This window comes from Macaca thibetana, chromosome 3 (genome assembly GCF_024542745.1).
Source record: "Macaca thibetana thibetana isolate TM-01 chromosome 3, ASM2454274v1, whole genome shotgun sequence".
NCBI lineage: Eukaryota > Metazoa > Chordata > Mammalia > Primates > Cercopithecidae > Macaca > Macaca thibetana.
This window is the reverse complement of record NC_065580.1, coordinates 146,406,331-146,421,648: the sequence shown is the minus strand read 5'-3', so window position 1 is coordinate 146,421,648 and position 15,318 is coordinate 146,406,331. Positions and strand designations below refer to the sequence as shown.

The following is a 15,318-nucleotide window of genomic DNA, read 5'->3' as shown; positions in this document are numbered from 1 at the left end:
TCTTTGTAAACGGAACACTCACAGGAAAGCCGTTTAAAGAAACACATTGTTTGTTGCCTGCTTACTTTTGTAGCTATTGTTACAAGTTAAACATTGGAAAAGTTGAAACAAGGACATTTACTCTGCTGTAATTTTTGAGGTGAAACAGTACCCCCTGCGGCACATTCTGGTTCAGGATCTAAGAACGTTTCTGAAAATCGAAGCATGTGGGTTGCACAGTTCCACGTAGACTTGCTGTGACCTGCAGGCCAAGTGGAACAGCAGCAGGAAGAATAGCAGCCACTGGCCCTCCGCTGAATGGTGCTGTGGCCCACTGTGTTCAGGGATGTACCTCAGCCACCTTCCTGGACAGGACGGCTTCCTGAGCATGGGTCAGAGTCAGACGTTGGGGTCAGCTTTCTATTCCAGCGAGAGGGTAGGGAGGGGCTTACCACGGACCATGCCTGCTGGTGTGACACTGACCCTGCTGCCCAGCCCGGTACAAGGTCCCTGGCACAGTGGATCCAACCCGGGCCCTATGTGCCCAGAGGTGCCAGGTACTGCTCTTACTTGCCAAAGACAGTCACAAGCAGCTGGGCATATTCTGTGTCAGGTTCTGTTCTAAGCCTCAACCATAGTTTTAAGGTAGATTGGGCTGTATTTCATCAAACGTAAGACACAATTAGTGCTAGCTATGCCATTTATGGATCACTAAAAAGAAGGCCATCCGCCCATTAAATTCTGACATACTGCTGATTTTAAGGCGCAGCCTCACGTGAGAGATGATAAAATGAGAGAGTATGCCTTAGAATCAATGAGCTAGGTCACCATATGCATGTTAATTTTTTTTTTTTTTTTTTTTTTTTTTTTAAAGACAGAGTTTCTCTCACTTTGCCCAGGCTGGAGTGCAATGGCACGATCTTGGCTCACTACAGCCTCCACCGCCTGGGTTCAAGCAATTCTCCTGCCTCGGCCTCCTGAGTAGCTGGGATTACAGGTGCGTGCCACCAAGCCCGGCTAATTTTGTTTTTTGTTTTTTTTTTTTTCAGTGGAGACAGGGTTTCACCATGTTAGTCAGGCTGGTCTCGAACTCCTGACCTCAAGTGATCCGCCCGCCTGGGCCTCCCAAAGTGCTGGGATTACAGGCGTGAGCCACCGTGTATTTTAAATTTAATTGTGAAAACTTAAGCAACTTGCCCCAGGTCACACTGCAGGCTGTGGAGCCAGGATTTGAACCTAGAGGTACTCTGGCTTTTAAGATCAGGGTTTGGGACTTTGGGCCCTCCTAGCAGCCTGCCTAAGAGAAGCTTCATTATCTCCATGGTATAAATGGCCCAAGACCTCAGAATCACTGGTCAGAGTATGCACGTCGCTGTCTGGTCCCTGTAATGCCAGGCTCTGTGGGTCCTACCCACAGGGGTGCTCTGTGGCTGGGGAGTGCTGGAAGTTAGCTTCCTCTAAGCCACTGAGCTTTCAGGTCACCGCAGGCCGCCTTACCTGCAGAGACTTCCCATGCCAAGCAGGCCAGCCTTGCCAGGGAGAATGGCAGAAAGCTCGTGTGTGTCCTGGGGAGATCTGAACCACAATAAGTACTCGTAGCTAGGGGTGTAAACACCCTCCAGAGGCTGCAGCTTTGTACCCAAGGGTCCCAGCCAGCCCCTGTACAAGACTCAGTTGATAGGGGTAGGGGTAGGCACAGATGGGGGTGTGGGGGGTGCGTGGCCCTGAAGTAGCTTCGCGGTTGCACCCTAGTCTAGTGTTGATGTTTGAAGTCATGGGGGTGGATGTGGCCTCCCCTGCTTGGCTGCTGAGGGCGTTTGAGGGCAGTTGTGTGCTCCTGGCCTGGGGCCGTGCCTCTGTGGCTGTGTGCGATGTGTGTGTGGCGGCGAGGGGGGAGGGAGTTGCCCTAGTTGTGCACCTCACTCTGCAGCCCAGCGCACTGCCGAGGCTCTTGCCATGCAGCCACATGTCTTACGGAGATGTCGGAGCCGCCCTTCCCCTGCTGCGTTCAGGCAGGTCGGCAGGCTTTCCTGGTTATTCTGAGTGGCGGTCGGGAAGGTCAGCTGCACGCCACCCAGGGATCCAGGGCTGCTGGTCAGGAGCTGGAGAGGGGCCCAGCTGGCCTGGGTCTGTTTACATTTGGGCTTTCTCAGGGTGGGGGTGCGGGGAGTGGCAGGAAAGGCTGGCTGGCGTTCCCCTTGGAGATGCACCTGCTCTAGTGATTGTGTTTGCAGAGTGAGTCCGATACTGTGTGCCACGCTGATCAAGGACAAGGAGTATTTTACAATGAACTTCCTAGTTCTTGTGAGTGTGGCTTGTGACTTTCTTTGTTATAAGGCACACCCTGACGTTACAGATGATAAAATGAGAGTGAGCCTTAGCATAAGTGAGATAGCGTGTAACGTCTGACACTGTGGATGTATTAATAAAACTTGGGGTTGTTCAGAGCCCCTGTAAACAGCAGTAACATTAGTAAGGAATTGTGGAGGGCCTGGGCACAGCCCAGGTCCTCTTCCCTGGAACGCAGAGCCCAGGTCCTCTTCCCTGGAGCACAGAGCCCAGGTCCTCTTCTCTGGAGCACGTGGCCACCACCTTGCCATGCAGGGGCCTCCCTCCCTCTCTTGCACTCTCTCCATTCCCTCTTCCCAAATTCCGTCCACACGGCTTCCAGCGTGGACCTTTTCCACGTTCTGCAGAAGCGGCTGTTCCTACAAGGAACGTGGGAGGTGTCCAGCATGGGTCTTCAGCGTATGGCAGAGCCTCTGGCCTCAGGTTGACCCCGGGAGGCACCATCAGCTGGAGGTCCGGCGTGCAGCAGCCACTCACTTATGGAGCGCGGCTGCAGCCGGCACGTCTGCCGTTGCTCATCCTCCCAGCCCTGCTGCGAGCTGCGCCTTCTCGTTGTTTATGTGTTCTGGACGCTAGGCTTTTGTATATGTGTGGTTTGTAAATATTTTGTTCCAGTCCATAGCTTATCTCTTACATCCTCTTAATGAGGGTTTTGCAGAGAAAAGGCTTTTTTCTGTTTAATTTTGGTGCTCATTTATCCATTTTTTTTTCTTTTTAATTTTAAGGATCTACTTTTGGTGTCATGGTTAAGAATTCCTCAATGACTCCCAGATCCCAAAGATTTTATCCTACATTTTCTTATCAAAGTTTTATAGTTTTACATTTGACATTTAAATAGATGATCCATTTGAGTTCATTTTTTGTGAGGTTTAGGTTGTTGTTTTTTTTGTTTGTTTGTTTTTGAGACAGGGTCTCACTCTTGTCATGCAGGCTGGAATGCAGTGGTGCAATCATAGCTCACTTTAGCCTCGAACTCCCAGGCTCAAGTGATCCTCACCCCTCAGCCTCCTGAGTACCTAGGAGGACAGGTGCGTGCCACCATGCTTCTCTAATTTTTAAAGTGTTTTGCAGAGATGGGGGTCTCACTGTGTTGCCCAGACTGGTCTTGAACTCCTGGCCTCGAGCAATCTGCCCACCTCAGCCTCCCAAGCAGCTGGGAATACAGGTGTGTGCCACCACACTCAGCCATTTTTGTTTTGTTTTGTTTTGTTTTATAGACTCTTTTTTAAGAGCAGTATTAGGTTCACAGCAACACTGAGCAGATGATGGAGTTTGCATACACACCCCCCAATACATGCATGGCCTCCCCCATTACCAACACCCTGTATCCCGAGCAGTGCATTTGCAACAGTGATGACCCTCTACGGCCACATCACGATCACCCGAAGTCCGCAGCTCACAGGGGGTCCCTCTTGGTGTGACACACTTTGTGGGTTTTGATAAATGAATATCCACCGTGCATCCACTGTTACAGCACCATACACAGCAGCTTCACTGCCCCAAGAGGGCCCTGTGCGCCGCCCATTCATCCCTCCCTCCCGACCACCACTGACCACCACGGATCCCTTTCCTGGCTCCATGGTGCACCTGTTCCAGAATGTCATGCGGTGGGATCCCACAGCGCACAGCCTTTTCAGCCGGCGCCTTTCACTTCACAGAATGCTGTTAAACTTGGTCATGTCTTTTCACGGCATGACAGAGCCCTTCTTTTTAGTGCTGTCTGGATGGACTACAGTTACCCACTCCCCTACGGAAGGGCATCTTGGTTGCTTCTAATCTGTGCAGTTATGAATAAAGCTGCTCGAAATATCTGTGTGCAGGTTTTCTTGTGAACCTAAATTTTCAGTTCATGTGGGTGAATAGCAAGGGACACATTTGCTGAATGCTGTGGCAAGATTTTGCTTACTTTTTAAGCAACCACCAACTGACTTCCAAAGTGGCTGTGCCATTTTGCAGTCGCTTCCACAGCGATGAGTGCGTTCCTGTTGCTCCACATCCTCGTCCGCATTTGGTGATGTCAGTGTCTGGATTTGGGCCATCGTGACAGGTGTATGGTACCTCACTGCTGTTTTCATGGGCACTCCCTCGCATGGAAGGATGTGGGGCGTCTGGCCCCATGCTTATTTGCCATCTGTAAATCTTCTTTGGTTCGAGGTTTATTGTTTTCCTGTGGATGTCCCGTTGTTCCAGCACCATGTGTTGAAAAGATTTCTGTCTCCATGGAATTGCCTTTACAAACTTTGTCAGAAATCTGATTGCTCCGTTACTGGGTTTACATACACTCAAAGGAACATAAATCTTTCTACCATAAAGACGCATGCATGCGAATGTGCACTGCAGCCCTGTTCACAATCGCAAAGACATGACACCAGCCTAGCACTGTTAACAGTCGCAAAGACGTGACACCAGCCTGGCGCTGTTCACAGTCGCAAAGACGTGACACCAGCCAAAATGCCACCAAAGGCAGATTGGATGAAGAAAATGTGGTATATTGCCCGGCACGGTGGCTCATGCCTGTAATCCCAGCACTTTGGGAGGCCGAGGCAGGCAGATCACAAGGTCAGGAAATGGAGACCATCCTGTGAATGGTGAAACCCCATCTCTACTAAAAATACAGAAAAAAAAAATTAGCCAGATGTGGTGGTGGGCGCCTGTAGTCCCAGTTACTTGGGAGGCTGAGGCGGAAGAATGGCATGAACCCGGGAGGCAGAGCTTGCAGTGAGCAGACATTGCGTCACTGCACTTCAGCCTGGGCGACAGAGCGAGACTCCGTCTCAAAAAAAAAAAAAAAAAAAGAAAATGTGGTACATATACACCATGGAATACTATGCAGCCATTAAAAAGAAAGAGAGCTTGTCTTCTGGGAACTGGATGGAGCTGGAGACAATTATCCTTAGCAAACTAAGTCAGGAACAGAAAACCAGATACCACATGTCCTCACTATAAGTGGGAGCTGAATGATGAGAACTCATGGGCACAAAGAAGGAACAACAGACACAGGAGTGAACTTGAGGCTGGAGGTGGGAGGAGAGAAAGGAGGGTGGAGGGTGAGAAGAGGGAGAGAAGGCGAAAAGTAACTAATGGGTACCAGGCTCAGTACCTGGGTGATGAAATAATCTATACAATGATCCCCATGACACAAGTTTTTCTGTATAACAAACCTGCACAGGTACCCCTGAACCTAAAATAAAATTTTGAAAAAATCACATTGCTAACATGGGGCACCTGCTGGTTTCACTGTTCCCTGTTCCTCTGTGTGTCTCCCACTGCCCGTGCCGCACCACAGCTGTCCCATGACCCAAAATCAGGCACACAGTTCTTTCTGGTCATCCTTTTTCAGCGCTGTTTTAGCTATCCTTGTTAATTTGCTTTTCCATATACATTTTAGAATAATCTTGTCTTTACCTACAGGGAAAAAAAAAAAAAAAAAAACCTGAAATTTATGGTAGGAGTTGCATTAAACCTGAACCTCAATTTTGGGAGAATTTATGTCTTGACTATGCTGTCCATTCTGTCCATTAACACAATGTCTGTCTCTATTTATTTGGATTCTTCAAAGTTTCTTTCATCAGTGTCTTGTGGTTTTCAGAGTTTAAGTCCCATACAGGCTTTTGTTAGATTTACAGTTAAGCATTTCCTTGTTGGTGAGCAGTTGTAGGTGGTGTTAGCACGGGAAGGCCAGTTTCGGCTCCGACTGTCTGTGGTCCTGCCCGTGCCCACCACCGGCTCCCTGTCTGTGGTCCTGCATGAGCCCACCGACAGCTCCCTGACTCTCTGTGGTCCTGCACGAGCCCACTGCCAGCTCCCTCTCTGTGGTCCTGCATGAGCCCACTGCTGGCTCCCTGTCTGTGGTCCTGCGTCAGCCCACTGCCGGCTGACTCTCTGTGGTCCTGCATGAGCCCACCACCGGCTCCCTGTCTGTGGTCCTGCATGAGCCCACCGCCGGCTCCCTGACTCTCTGTGGTCCTGCGTCAGCCCACCGCCGGCTCCCTGACTCTCTGTGGTCCTGCGTCAGCCCACCGCCGCTCCCTGTCTGTAGTCCTGCACGAGCCCACCGCCAGCTCCCTGACTCTCTGTGGTCCTGCGTGAGCCCACCGCCGGCTCCCTGACTCTCTGTGGTCCTGCGTCAGCCCACTGCCAGCTCCCTGACTGTCTTGTGGTCCTGTATGAGCCCACCGCCAGCTCCCTGACTCTTTGTGGTCCTGCGTGAGCCCACCGCCGGCTCCCTGTCTGTGGTCCTGCATGAGCCCACCGCCAGCTCCCTGACTCTCTGTGGTCCTGCGTGAGCCCACCGCCGGCTCCCTGACTCTCTGTGGTCCTGCGTCAGCCCACTGCCGGCTCCCTGACTCTCTGTGGTCCTGCACGAGCCCACCACCGGCTCCCTGTCTGTGGTCCTGCACCTTCTGAACTCACAGTCCCAGGATTTATTTTGTAGATTATCTGAGATTTCCTGCATCAACGGTCATGCCGCTTGCAAATAGAGTGTTATCTTTCTTCCTTTCTGGTCCTTTTCCTGCCCTGTTGCCCTGGCCAGCCCGATGTTGGACAGCAGTGGGGACAGTGGGAGGGTGGACACCCTTGCCCTGTTCCTGGCCTTGGAGGAGCATCTGCAGATGCTCCTTACCTCACTCAGGAGGCACCTCCGTTACCGATTTCCTGGGTGTTTACCACGCGTGGGTCTTGAACTTTGTCACATACCCCCTGCATCAGTTGATGTGACCACGTGGTGTTTCTTCTGTAGCCTGTTGATAGGATGCATTCTATTGACTGATTTTTTTTTTTTTTTTTTTTTTTGAGATGGAGTTTCACTCTTATTGCCCAGGCTGGAGTGCAGTGGCGCAATCTCGGCTCACTGCAACCTCCGCCTCCCGGGTTCAAACTCCTGTCTCACCCTCCCTAGCAGCTGGGATTACAGGCGTGCGCCACCATGCCCGGCTAATTTTTGTGTTTTTAGTCGAGATGGGGTTTCTCCATGTTAGTCAGGCTGATCTCGAATTCCTGACCTCGGGTGATCCGCCCGCCTCGGCCTCCCAAAGTACTGGGATTACAGGCATGAGTCACCGCACACAGCCCGATGGATTTTTAAATAGTGAGCCAGCTGGCCAGGCGTGGTGACTCACGCCTGTAATCCCGGCACTTTGGGAGGCCGAGGTGGGCGGATCACAAGGTCAGGAGATCAAGACCATCTTGGCTAACACGGTGAAACCCTGTCTCTACTAAAAATACAAAAAATTAGCCGGGCATGGTGGCAGGCGCCTGTAGTCCCAGCTACTCAGGAGGCTGAGGCAGGAGAATGGCGTGAACCTGGGAGGCAGAGCTTGCAGTGAGCGGAGATCACGCCACTACACTCCAGCCTGGGCGACAGAGCGAGACTCTGTCTCAAAAAAAATAAAATAAAAATAGTGAGCCAGCCTTCCGCCTCTAGAGTCAACTCTACTTGTCATGCGTGGTGTGTGACTCTTTTTCCATGTTGTTGAGTAGAAAGTTTGCATCCATATTTATGAGGGATATTAGTCCATAGTTTTGTTTTTATCTGGTTTTGGTATCAGGATTATACTAGCTTCGCAGACTGAGCTGGGCCGTGTTCCCTCGTATCGAGGTAGTGGTAACTCTTCTTTCAGTGTGTAACAGACTTGCCGAGACTGCGTGGCCTGTGTCAGCACTGCGAGTGCACAGAGGAGAGGTCCTCCAGCTCCCTGGGGCCCCCAGGTTTCCCAGAGACGGGGTATCCCGGCAGGGTAGTGAGGAGCGTGCAGGATTGGTCAGGCAGACGGTGTGATTGGGCTGGAGGAAGGATGCTTGGGGCAGAGGCACTGCCACGTACGTGCAGTACCCTAGCATCGTGCTTTTCTGGCAGTACCTCCTGGTGTTTTCGGGACCTGCTGATGGTGTGGTTTTCCTGCCGCTGCCTCTTATGGACGGACTGGAGCAGCCCAAGGGCGCTACTGTCACCTGGGCATGCTTGGCGGTGTGGGCAGGTGGCTGTGGCCTCCGCTCACAGGGGCCTCCCGGGCCTCACACCCCCGCAGTGGATTCTCATGATGCTACGAGAGTGATTTGGCAGACAGGAGCCTCACCGAGGCCCTCCGTGGCACCTTCTCTGCTCTGGCCAACAGTAGATCCACCTGCGGGGGCTTCATCCCCGGCCCCAGGTTCCATCTCAGAGACCTTATTTTCAGGCGGGCCGAGTGCGAGGGACATGTTCGGGCAGCCCCGTGGGCCGGGAGCAGTTCTCTGGATCTGGGGCCCATTTACCCTGCGTTGTTTGGGGCGTGGCATGTCTGGGAAGTGGGGCCCATTGACCACCGGAGCAGGGTGGTTAATTAAAAGAACGTGTCGGACATAGTATGTCTTTCTTGAATGACTCAGAATGCTCCACATGGCCTCGATGCCTGGGCTAATTCTTATTACCTGGGGAAGGTTTGGTGACCAAGGCTAATTCTTATTACCTGGGGAAGGTTTGGTGACCAGGTTGCTCTCACCCCCTCGGCATGTCCCCACAGCCACCCTGCACTCTCAGCCCCTTCCCCGGGTGGTGCTTGCTGGCCGTCCCCCCACCTGGACCATTCTGCCCTTCCTGCAGGTCTCTGGTCTCTGCCCAGGAGCCACCTATGGTGCTGTTCCCTGACTTCCTTCCTCCCCCAACCATTTTGAATCTCAGAAAATAAGCCTACCCTTAATTTTTCTCCTCAATATTATTACAGCCTCAGCGTAGTCTCTCCATAGGCATGCATCTTTGTCTTGTTCTGTCCAGACACGTAGCACGTAGAGCAGCATCCCATATAGGGAAGCAGCTCACCAGCTCTCTGGGGTGCCTTCCTCCCCTCTTGGCCCCTCCTCCTGGCCAGGACCTGCCGAGCTGCTGGGGGAGGGGGCTCTAGAGTCTCAGTCTGGACCACTGGCCACTGATGCTTCAAGCCAAGGCAAAGGGAGGACTCCCTCCTGGCTACTCCACCCTTGAGACTGTACTAGGTACAAGGGGCCCTCAGTCGAGCCTGGGTGGATGTGTGGACTGGTGCATTCATTTAGGTGGTTGGATGTGCCGGTGCAGTAAGCAGCCCTGCACCTGCTGCTCTGTGTTGGCGCCCAGGGTTGTGGACTGTGGGAAAGCAGGCATGGTGGCACCTGCCTGGGAGAGCCCCAGCTGCCCGAAGAGAGTCCCATGTGCCCGGAGAGAGAGCCCCACCTGCCCAGAGAGAGCCCCACCTGCCCGGGAGAGCCGCAGCTGCCCGGAGAGAGCCCCACCTGCCCAGAGAGAGCCCCACCTGCCCGGGGAGGGAGAGCCCCATGTGCCTGGAAAGAGAGCCCCACCTGCCCGGGGAGAGTCCCACCTGCCTGGGGAGAGTCCCACCTACCCAAAGGGAGCACCATCTGTCCGGGGAGAGTCCCACCTGCCCAGAGGGAGCCCCACCTGCCTGCGGAGAGTCCCACCTAACCGGAGGGAGCCCCACCTGCCCAATGCCACGAACCTATGTGTGGCTTCGGGGGTTGGGAGACAGCACAGCCCCACAGGCGGGTCACTGGGCAGAACCTAGGAAAGCGTAGCAGCTGCTACGTGTCCACCTTTGCTGGGTTCAGTTCCCCCCTCTGTGACGTGCAAAGAGCGTGGTGGCTGGAAGCGTGAGATGGAGTGGAGTGAAGCCCCTGGGGGCCACGGGTCATCAGCCAGCACCGAATCCCTGTCTCTGTGGGGCTGGTGGCCCAGCCTGGGGAACTGCACCCCACTGCCAGGACAGCTTCTCCTGCTCATGCTTTTGCCCGTGTCTCTCAAAGCAGCCCAGAGCCACCGACACAGAACTATGGGGAGAAGAAACCTGGTCCCCGGGCTCAGGTATGGAGACGGGTGGCTGTGCCGGTTGGTGCGCTGGTGAAGACAGCGGATGAGCAGGGTTGGCCTGTTCGTGGAGGCGGGTGGATGCGTGGGTTGGCACATTCGGGAAGACGGGTGGATGCACAGGGTTGGCGCGTACATGGAGGCGGGTGACCGTATGGGCTGGTGCGTTCATGCTGGAGACACACTGGGGAGTCAGCACACAAGGCCGCTGGGGCTCAGAAGGCCCAGAATTGAGTACCTCTCATGAAACCGGTGACTGAGCACACGCTTCCTTCTCTGTGCAAGGGGGGTGCGGACACCAGCGGCACAGACGCTAAACCGGAAGCACTGCTGTGCAGGGGCTGCGGCCAGTGGGCAGGCCATCCCTTCCTGGCCTCCTCGTGTCCACTAGCTCCAGGAGGCCTCCAGTCCGCCCTTGCCTGCCCGGCTGCCACCATGGAGCAGGCCTCTGCATGGGGACAGGCCCAGAGGTGGTGAAACAGCCAGGAGGAAAACACAGCCAGCCCCAGGCCCGACTCCTGCCTTGCAGATCCTCATTCAGCAGGGGACTGGGGCGCCCACACCCTCTCCCCAGGCGGGGGTGGCCTCTAAAGCAGGCTCCGCAGCCAGAGCACAGTGTGTTTCAGACCCTGACGCCTTGGGAGGGAGTCTAAGCCCCTCCTCCCCCGGAACCAGCCCAACCTCCGGGCTCACTGTGCTCTGGGTGGCCAGTGTGGCTTCCTGCACCATAAAATTGACCTGCAAGGCAGGTCAGGCACCGTGCTGCATGCTTGTAATCCCAGTCAGTGCTTTGGGAGGCCGAGGCAGGAGAATCACATGAGCCTAGGAGTTTCAGCCTCCTACGCCATGCAACATAGTGAGACCCCATCTCTCCAAAAATTAAAAATTAGGATGGGCATGGTGGTGCGCCTGTAATCCCCGCACTTTTGGAGGCCAAGGCAGGAGGATCACTTGGGCCCAGAATTTCGTAACCAGCCTGGGCAACATAGTGAGACCCTGTCTCTACAAAACATTAAAACATTAGCAGGACACGGTGGTGCACTCCTGTAGTCCCAGCTACTTGGAAGGTCGAAGTGGGAGAATCACTTGAGCCCAGGAGATTAAGGCTGCAGTGAGCTCTGATGGTGCCACTGCACTCTGACCTGGGTGCTAGAGCAAGACCCTATCTCCGAAAACAAACAAGCAAAAAAATTGATCTGCAGCCGTAGTCCCAGGGCAGGAAACACACAAGCCAGAAGAGATCTAGACGCCCTCTGTGTGGTAAGGAAAAGGCGGTGTGACTCATGCCTGTATTCAGCCAGCCGGTTTTGAGCACCTCCCCTTTGCTGAACACGTGGATGCCAGGGGAGAGCTAGGCTTCTGCCTGCAGGGCCTGGACAGGGGAGATGGGGGCAGACTGGGGGAGATGGGGGGACGTGGAGTCAGATTGGGGGAGAGATTAGGAGCAGATTGGGGGACATGGGGCAGACTACGGGAGATGAGGGACATAGAGTCAGATTGGGGGAGAGATAGGGGCAGACTAGGGAGATGGCAGACTGGGGGAGATGGCAAATTGGGGAAGATGGGAGCAGATTGAGGGAGATGGGGGACACATATTGGGGAGAGATGGGACAGATTAGGGAGATGGCAGACTGGGGAAGATGGGGGCAGACTGGGGGAGATGAGGGGCATGGAGTCAGATTGGGGGAGCGATAGGGGGAGACTGGGGGAGGTGGGGGCAGACTAGGGGAGATGGGGACAGACCGGGGGGGATGGGGACAGACTAGGGGAGATGGGGACAGACTGGGGGGGATGGGTCTATGGAGGCAGATTGGGGGAGATGAGAAGATAATGGAGGCAGATGGGGGAGATAAGTAGGTGGACGATGGGCGCTGGGTGGGGGCGGTCAGAGGCAAGTACGTGCAGCGACACTGCGCGGGGGCGGGGGGTGCGCGCTCCACGCCGTTCGCACAGTTGGACCGAAGGCCCGGGGCGGCCAGAGCAGCCTGGTTTGAGGGGCGGTGGGGCTGCAGCAGGGTCCACCCACGCCCTCCCAGCGCCGAAGCCCCGCCCCCGCTCTCCCACCCCCGCGCCGAGGTCCCGCCCCCGCGGGCGAGCTGGCGTCACCGTCCAGCCGGCTGGATCTGGTTCCAGCCGCGCCGGGCCGGCCGTGCATGCGCAGTGCGGGGGCGCTGCGGCTGCTGGAGGTGCGAACCCCGCGGTCCGCACTGCGGCCGCATCCGTGCCCCGGCGCCGTACGTGCCCGCGGGACCTGACAACCGGGGCAGAGGTCAGTGCTCGGGGCCGCGGCCGGACCGGGGCTGCAGGGAGGGGAGAAAAGGGGAGGGAAAGGGACGGGCCCTGCTCCAGCCCCGCCCCGCGGCGACAGGTGGGCGCTCCCGCGGGAGGCCGTGGCTTCCGGGCGCTGCTGCGGGCCCCGCTCCGCCCTACAGACCCCGGGCCGACCGAGCAGCGCTTCTCGGGGCTCTGCTGCGCGCCGTTCCCCGGGCAGGCCCTGGACGGTCCCGCGCCTCCTCCCACTTACTCTCCTGGGGGCGCAGGGCCGGACCGCGGGTGGCGGGGTGGGGGTCCAGGCCCTGCAGGCGCTGCGACCCCTCGAGCGCCCCCGCAACCGGCCGCGCAACCCTGCGCTGTGGGGGCGGGCCGGGCCCCCAGCCGCGATGCAGCAGCCCCTGGGGGAGACACGAGCTCTGAGGACCCCGGGTGGTCTAGAGTCGCCGGCCGCCTCGTGACCCCTGGGAGGACCTGTGTCGCCCGCAGCGCCGCCTCGCCCCTCCCTGTGCCGGGGGAGAGGACCCCGTCGGGCGCCCGGAAGCCCGGGGCTTCCTTGGCTGGGGCGAGGCGGCCCCCCCATGGCGCGGTGGGTGCCAGTGCGAAGCTGTGTCCACTAAAGCAAAGACTCATAATGAAAACAGTCGGGTTAGCTTCACTCGGGAGCCTTCCTGAGGACGGCGGAGCGGGCCTGTAGCTCCTTCCAGAGGCTCCGCCGCTGCTGCGTCGGGGTCAGCCGTGTTTGGGTGGGTGGGAGAGCGCAGAGGTGTTTGGAGCGAGTCTTTTATCTTCCGAGGAGGCAGTGGCCCGGGCAGGTGGCGGCCCCGCGCTGGTCCTGCGCTGTATCCTCGGAGCGTCCTCAGCTGCGGCGTCCAGGCATCCGCACAGAGAGCCTGCTGCTGGGCCTCAGAGGGCTACAGAGACGGCAGGAATGGTGACCAGGAATGGTGACCGTTGTTTCATAGTCCTTTGGTTATGAGTAACTCACCGAATTGACAGTGTGATTTTTATGAATTCGTTGTGTTCACTGAAGAGCTGTGGCAGAGTGAGAAAACCTAACACGTACTTAGTTCCCAAATGTGAGTGTTTTCAACTATGTGTAACAACTAACAAAATTGACATAATGATCCACTTCACAGACATTTAATTTTGATTCTGTCATTTCCTCATTTTAGAGGCAGTAACATGTTTTGTTTTCTTCCCGTCGCTCAAACCTCTTCGAGGCTCCTGCACGGCTCGTGCTGTGCCTCCGGGCCCAGGTGACCTCGTGGGGCCGAAGGAAGGGGCCTCTGAGATGAGAATGTAGTTTTGCTGTTTTTAGTTTATACTCAAAGCGCTGCAGTTTCCTGACACTACAGAGCACACCGGTCACGCCGGCAGGATGAAGCGCAGAGGCTGCCTGATGAAGTGGGCTGCGCGCTAGAAAATCCACGTGCGGAGTAGCTTGGTTCCCTCCACGGGGAGCGTGCCAGGCCCTCTCGGGCGCCACGGGAGCCTCGCCTTCTGCACAGGCTTCAGAGCCAGGTGCTGGAGCGGCAGCGACTGAGGGGCGTGGATGTCTTAGCACGTTTCCCATGTGTTTTTCAAACGTTAATAACGTGATTTTCAGTAAAGTGGCAGAATCAGCATTGAAGAATGGGGAGTAAGTGCGAGCCGCTTTCCTGCGAGTGGTTGAGAAGCAGGCTTTGTGTGGTTGGCAGCCCCCGTGCCTAGCGGCTGCTCAGCCCTACCCCTGCTGCTCCTGCGGGAGCCGCCTTCCCGGCTTAGAAACAACACTGCCTCAGACTGCTAGTTAGCGGCGGCCTTCACAGGGAAGCTGAGGCAGGTTCGTGTTCTCATAGCTAGGAAGGACGTGGCCCTGGCAGGGAGCTGCAGCACAGCCTCTGGCAACACAGAAGCACTGCCCTGCTGGACCCTTGCCTCCTAGGTCAGCTGTTGCCCACCCAGCAGCCGGAGCACTTGCTCGCATAGGCTCCTCAGCGGTGCCAGGTGCAGCTGGGCTCCACCCTCAACTGGCCCAATAGTAGCAAAAGAAACGAGAAGTGTCGTGAATTGTTAGACAGCATCCGTATGTTTAAGTTCAAATTAGAGCCGCCCAGCCACACGTGTGGATACAAAGCTGCCATTCAGTGGGGAGCCGGAGCCTAGGGGCCTGTGTCACTCCTCTGGATATGGATGTGGGTGAAAGTCACCCAGAGGCCTTGCCAACATTCTGGGAGGTGACAAGGGGGCAGGGCCTCTGGGATCTGGGGTCAGGAGTTCCAGGAGGCTCGCTTCTGCTTCTGCCCAGCAGTTCACCGTTCCCTCCACGGCAGCTGAAGCTTCAGCTGCTGCGCGGCCTACCCGACCAGGGGCAGAAAGGAGTCCTCCATCCCAGGCAGTGCCCTGGTGGGTGTCCGTCCTGTGGCAGACACTGGCCGTAGAGGCTGAGAAAGGAGAGAACCCCAGCCTGCCTCTGGAGGCCCAAGGGAGGCAGTGAAGGGCCCGAAGCTAGCGATGCAGGAGTTTCCAGAGCGCAGGGGAATATGGAGACCAGCCCTCAGCTCCACTGGGGAGCCACACAACCTCTGCCAGTGCTGAGTGGTTACAGGGCTCTGTTACCAGCCCCATTCCTGCTGGACGGGCGAGGTCAGTCCGCATCGCACCCCCCAACCTCTTGTGCTCTGTGACCTCAGAATACACAAAGCTGTGTCTACAGGCCTCAGCGGCTGTGAGCCCCTCGCCTACACTGGGGGGTCCTCAGTTGACACCTGAGCCAGTGTCCTGTGCCCCAGTGGTGCCAGGACAGAGTCCCTGTCCCCGACCTGATTTATGCACCTCCTCACTCACTGCCAGCACTGTCCCCCCACCAACAGGCTTGCTCAGTACAGCCCCAAACCCAAGTC

At 56.3% G+C, this 15,318-nt stretch overlaps 2 protein-coding genes across 5 annotated transcripts in view; both read left to right on the top strand.

The window, feature by feature from the left end:
* The window catches only part of C3H7orf50 (chromosome 3 C7orf50 homolog), a 57,814-nt gene that overhangs the window by 24,100 nt on the left and 18,396 nt on the right, over positions 1 to 15,318 (top strand). Inside the window, exons 1-2 of one of the 4 annotated variants that reach the window (XM_050784273.1) lie at positions 311 to 391; positions 12,318 to 12,431. In XM_050784273.1, the coding sequence (XP_050640230.1) occupies positions 326 to 391; positions 12,318 to 12,431 (180 nt within the window). In that variant the 5' untranslated portion in view covers positions 311 to 325. Of the gene's footprint in view, positions 1 to 310; positions 392 to 10,390; positions 10,453 to 12,317; positions 12,432 to 15,318 lie in introns of those variants that run through there. The other 3 variants (XM_050784274.1, XM_050784276.1, XM_050784272.1) reach the window with 3 other exon arrangements.
* The window catches only part of LOC126950585 (cytochrome c oxidase assembly protein COX19), a 53,786-nt gene continuing 50,547 nt past the window's right edge, over positions 12,080 to 15,318 (top strand). The window contains exon 1 of the mRNA XM_050784307.1: positions 12,080 to 12,083. The gene's annotated coding sequence lies outside the window, so the exon portion shown is untranslated. The remainder of the gene's footprint in view (positions 12,084 to 15,318) is intronic.